Raw genomic sequence first — 5,619 nt, 5'->3', positions numbered from 1 at the left:
TGTAATCTGACCAAAGATGGCTGACTGACAGCCTTTAACTCCGTACATAAAAATGACTAAAAACACGGTGGGGACTATGACATTTTATGTCTCTTTCTTCTTGTCAACTATATTATAAAAGGAGCTGTGTCTGTCTGTCTGTTTGTTTGTCATGTTATAACTTGAGAACGGATTAACGGATTTCAATAAATCCAGCTGTTGTGGATTCGGGTAACTCCCGGGAGTGTTTGTGATCCAAATGTCTTTTTTATGGGTACATTGACACGCGTGTCAAACCTGCAAATGCCAACACATGACGTTGGTTATCCCTGCACGGAGAGCAGGATCTCCCAGGAATCCTTTTTTTTTTTTTTCTTCCTCCATAGATAATTATCCATCGCAGCAAAGATTGGTATTTCCGTCAGCGAAGCGACGGGTCTTATATTCTAGTATAAATAACAAGACCCTTAATCATGTCTCTCACCTGCTATATGAGGGAATTAGCCATCAGCTCTCACCTAATCAATTACCCCATGTATCTAGGATTATCAAATAAATTAATTCCCATGCATCTATAGCCAAAGAAAACTGCACAAAGCAACCATGAAGAGCTACACAAGGTAAGCCCTTTTCTATTTCAAACCCTACCTGGGTTCCAATAAGCCCACTGCACACATGAGAATCCATAAGCTACACCCCTTATAAAGGGAAGAGAAGGAGAAAGTAAAAGTATTTCATGCCTCCATTTGCTGCATCATAAAGAAATATAGCTGGAACATTTTAATGCCTTTTGTCGGTGGCCTCTTGTGAAAGTACTACTTTCCTATTTTTATTCTTTATTTTCACTTTTCTCCCACAAAAGTCTGCTCAGTGGGTTGTAAATCCATTTCCCCACATAAAAAAAAAATATCCTGGGTGTCCACAAATAATCGTTCCAAATTCAAACCATCATAAAAATATAATGAAGTATGCTCCAACTATCCACACTGATAAAAAAATATATCAAGCTTTATTGATGTTTCCAGGTGTCTCCTGTGACAGGTGATGTCAAATTCACTGCAAATGGCATCTCCACAATAAAAAGCGCATTGTGTTGATGGTTTATAGATCCGCTTTACAGGCTCATGTCCAACAACGCTCTTCAGGATAAACCACAGAAGGCAGCCACCATCGAGAAAAACATTCCTGAGTGGCAAAAACGTTTATGGAGTTTGGTAGTATCAGGTTTTGGAGAAAGTTTATGGAGAAAGTGGAAAGTGGACAGGTTAGCCAGGCATAGCGGTGAGGATTGTGAACACGTCCGCGAGTCGTTTTAGCACAGTGTGCCCCATTAGTACTGTTGATTATTAATTATGATCTCGGCAAATCCGAACGATAGAACATTGAGAAATGTTCTTTCACAAGCAGCAAACTATATCATTGTATATCATTTCTGTTTTTTTTATTATGGGTTGAATTTGGAATGGTAATTTCTGGACACCATGTAATTTTTTTTTCAGTTGTAATTAAACTTTTTTTAATGGTTGGATTATTGTCTCTGTTATTTCTTTTATAAGCAACTCAAGAAAACTCAAGGGTACTTTTGAAAGGGATGCTGAATCATATTTGTTCCAACTAGATATTTTGGAGATGAAAATTGCAGACTATTTAAAATAAGGTCAGCATGTACTTTACACTGTTGCACTAGTTGTGTAATGCTCACTCGGATTTATCTACTGATATTGGTTAAACCTGGACACTCATGTATGGTGCAACAAAGTTACATTTTAACTTGTTTATAGAGCACAGGAAAGGGATTTGTAAAAAGGAAAAGAAAATGCAATATAGAATTTTGCAATGACCTTTATTTTATACTGATGAACAGAAAACCATCAAATGAAGCATTAAATACATGTTTTTCATGACAGTGAATTACTATACCTCAATGAAAGATAAAAATATCAAGGTCGTGATATAAACCACAATTGACTTTAAAATTATACATATTCTTCATTCAAAAAATAGTTCATGTAATCCTGCAACAAAAATGTTGCTGAAAACAAGTTTGTCTTCCACCATCTTTCCACCATCCACAAAACCACCATCTCTTGTCTTCCCCCATCTTTCAACCATCCACAAAATCACCATCTCTTGTCTTCCCCCATCTTTCCACCATCCACAAAACCACCATCTCTTGTCTTCCCCCATCTTTCCGCCATCCACAAAATCACCATCTCTTATCTTCCCCCATCCAAAACCTTGATCTTTTCTACCCCCGTTAATTCCACCCAGAAGCCACTTTTTTGAAATTCCGACTTATTTCTTGGAAGTCCTAGCAGTGTCCATATGTTTTATTCCTCTCCCACCCCCTCCCCTTTCCCGTGCCTCCTCCCCCCAAGCCCTCTCCCTCCCACAGATCTCCCGATGTCCTTGTTCTCAAATGTTGTACTTGTGCTTCCCTCTCTCTCCCCATCTTGTCTCCCGCTCCCTTTATCTTATGTTTTATGTGTCAGTTTGTCTTTTTGTGATTTATGTTAGCTCTTACACGAGCCTTGATCGTATATACAAACAAGTGGCTGAATTAAGCAATATTTTCTTACTCTGCTTGACTTATATAGATTACATTTTCGGAAAACCCATCAGAAAAGTGTGAACACTCGGTTGTTGTTGAAGAATGCATATTGGTCTTGTTCCCATATACACAAAAAATGTTGAAGTTCATTAAACTTGGAGAATGGATGAAAAAGAGTAAATATATAAACACCCAAGATAAATAAATTGCAACAAGCATTAAATATGTATTTAGTTATTGGTAAAACTATTGCACTAGTTACAAGACTTTAGTTTCAAAATGGGGGCGTTTTCATGGCTTGCTTAGTTAGTTCATACCAGAGGTGAACAGATTCAACATGTGAACTTTGATTATAAGAAACAACATACAACAAGTACCTCCGAGTAGACTTGAAAACCCCGGTTGGCTCCTTATAAAATGGTTTAAGAAGAATTTGAAAATCACTTACATATTGAGATTTTGTTTTTCCCCAAGAACATGATATTTCTGATTCAAATAAAATAGAGTAATTCAATTGTTTTCATGTTGAATTGGTGAAATTATACCCAATTTTCAAAGTTTCTTATATACGTGAGGCCTTTAAAAATGTCGAAATGAGACGCACGCAATAGTCCAAGAAACAGCAACTTTTTTTTGTTTGCCATTTGATATGTAGATATGATTGTTAAGGACAAATATTGTCCGAATAAATATAAATACTTATTCAAATTTTTTTGTTTAATTACAAAATGTCAGCATTTGTTGGAATATTTGTGAGTAGCTTGTTCCAATAACGTTTTGAACACCCTTGTCATAATATCAGATTAACAATGGAAAACAATAGCAATTTTTATCCCACAGTTGGGGTGCAGAATCACCCCGTGGCTTTCAAAATGTAAATCTCACTGTTAGCATCATGCTGCAAATTGTCTCAAAAAAAACCCCAAACCTTTCAACTCGTACAGTGGGCACCACACATTCGCTCACACAGATTCCATTTGCTTGTATTTGTAAGATAAATTGATCACGTGATTTGAGTCACTCAAGCAGATGTTTGAGTGCATTACGTCTATTTTGAATAACAACAGTGGAAGCAACAATCTTGGTGCAGCGTTTGATGTTTGTTCCATTTTGCATTGAAACTTGACAGAATCTGGCAACACATCAATTTCAAAGGCTGATAAGTTTTTTTTTTTCCCCCAAAAATGAAAATCACATGACGACACCACCACTGGTTTTCCTTAAAACTGTTATTGATACCTTTTCTGAATGGGCATGACTTTATGAGATTTCATAATTTAAAGGCTAATTTATTTGTCTCATCCCATTACTTTGCAAATATAATATAATGGAATGGAGGGTTTCAATCAAAATGTGTGGTTGGTGTTCATTGTGGTTGTTACTGTTTAATAAGAACTTTGAAGAGGGTGTAAGAGTAAAGCAATCAATGTGTACATTCTGCACAAGAATGAAAAAAAAATTGGATCTCTCTATTTGGGGGTTCTTATCTGAACCCTTATCCCCTGATTCTGGGAATCCAGGCTCAAATCCCATATATTGCTAATCTATGCTTTGCCTACTTTGATATCTGTATGAACTCCTCTCAAACTTTTTGCTAACATACATGAATGATCTGGCTTAAGACAAACACAGTTTGACATTTAAAAAAAGTTTAAGGCGAGTGTTATTATTTCCCCGGACACTTTTGTGACCTGCCCTCTACCCCCGGCCCCAATGGGATGCGACCCCATGGGGTTTGTCCGTACTCTATCCTCTAAATGCTGAGCATCAAGCGAGAAAGCAGGACATACATTTTTTTAAAGTCTTCGGCATGACTTGGCTGGGTTAAGAATTGTGCCGCCGATCTCCTCGTCTCAGAGCTGATACTATTCTCACTGAGTCTGGTCAAATTCAAAATAATTCTTCAAATCAAAAAATATAAATATCAAAAGTAATAAATCATTTTTTTAAAATTAAAACTACAGCAAATTGATCCTACTCAATCTAGTTCAATTCGGTGTCTTGCTAGAAACCAAAGTTGTTCTTCAAATGGTTAAAAATAGTTATCTGATCATAACTTTGCCATCATTGTATCATTCTTACATATTTGTAGTCATCAAGATGGCACAACCTGCAGGAGACTGTTGTGAGTAATAAAACAATCCTTACATAAAGGAACATAAATGCACAAAATATCATGGAATTTCTCCACATTTACTCTGGCTGTTAAGAACCCATTGACTTCCATTGACTCATGATTAAAGTTTAAGACAGTGTTTGACATATAATTTAAAAAACCCCAGTGTAGTTCAGACATAAATACTTGGTTAGCAAACATTCAAAGCACAAAATGATGTGCACATTCTTCAAAGCACATTCTTCATCAAGATTAAAAGCAATATTTTAGACCATTAAAGTTTCATATTAAATACAGGATTTATCCTGATTATGAGAACAAAGACAGGAGATAATTTTTTCAGCAATATTCCATAAATTTGAACTTTCAGCAGAAATGGACTCAATATCGGGTCTTGGTGAGGGATAGTTTTCATAAACTGGATGAGGACAAAGGAATGCTAACTGCCATGGGAAGCAAAGTACAGCACTTACCATTTGGCCCTTACAATTTGTCAAAGCATGAACAGACAATGTACAAATCAACATAGCATGTGGAATTTGAACCAAGGATCCCATCATCATTAGCTAAGTACCCAGATGGGAATACCAAACAGGCCATTCAGACAAAGGGCATGGGGCTTAGCATTCCTTTTTCAACTCTCAGTTCATAATACCTATCATTTGAATTGACTTCCTGTGCAGACTGACATTAGGCTTAACAAAGTGTAGTTTTCCTCTTGGTGAGGGACCTTGTTTTGATCGTGTTCAATCATGATGTCTGTAAAGCACTTCAGGTGCTGGAGCTGTAATGCTTTTGGCAAAAATCCCAGAGCCTCTGGCAGGCTTGCAGCATCAGCGGAGTTGGAACGGTGAGGACCAAACGTATGTAGTTGGGGAATTCAAAGCACTGTTGGTTGGGGGGAAAAAGTAATGAGTTGTCAATCAGTTCTTCTGATACTACTCCAACTTCTGACTGTCTCTGCTACTCTATT

At 36.9% G+C, this 5,619-nt stretch overlaps 1 protein-coding gene across 1 annotated transcript in view; it reads right to left on the bottom strand.

Moving 5' to 3' along the window:
- Positions 1 to 1,803: 1,803 nt before the first annotated feature.
- The window catches only part of TAT (tyrosine aminotransferase), a 37,787-nt gene continuing 33,971 nt past the window's right edge, over positions 1,804 to 5,619 (bottom strand). The window contains exon 12 of the mRNA XM_068102916.2: positions 1,804 to 5,534. Within this exon, the coding sequence (XP_067959017.1) occupies positions 5,418 to 5,534 (117 nt within the window). The 3' untranslated portion in view covers positions 1,804 to 5,417. The remainder of the gene's footprint in view (positions 5,535 to 5,619) is intronic.

This window comes from Myxine glutinosa, chromosome 6 (assembly GCF_964187855.1).
Source record: "Myxine glutinosa chromosome 6, kmMyxGlut1.1, whole genome shotgun sequence".
Lineage (NCBI taxonomy): Eukaryota > Metazoa > Chordata > Myxini > Myxiniformes > Myxinidae > Myxine > Myxine glutinosa.
The sequence above is the reverse complement of the archived record's forward strand: the minus strand, read 5'-3'. Positions and strand labels throughout refer to the sequence as shown.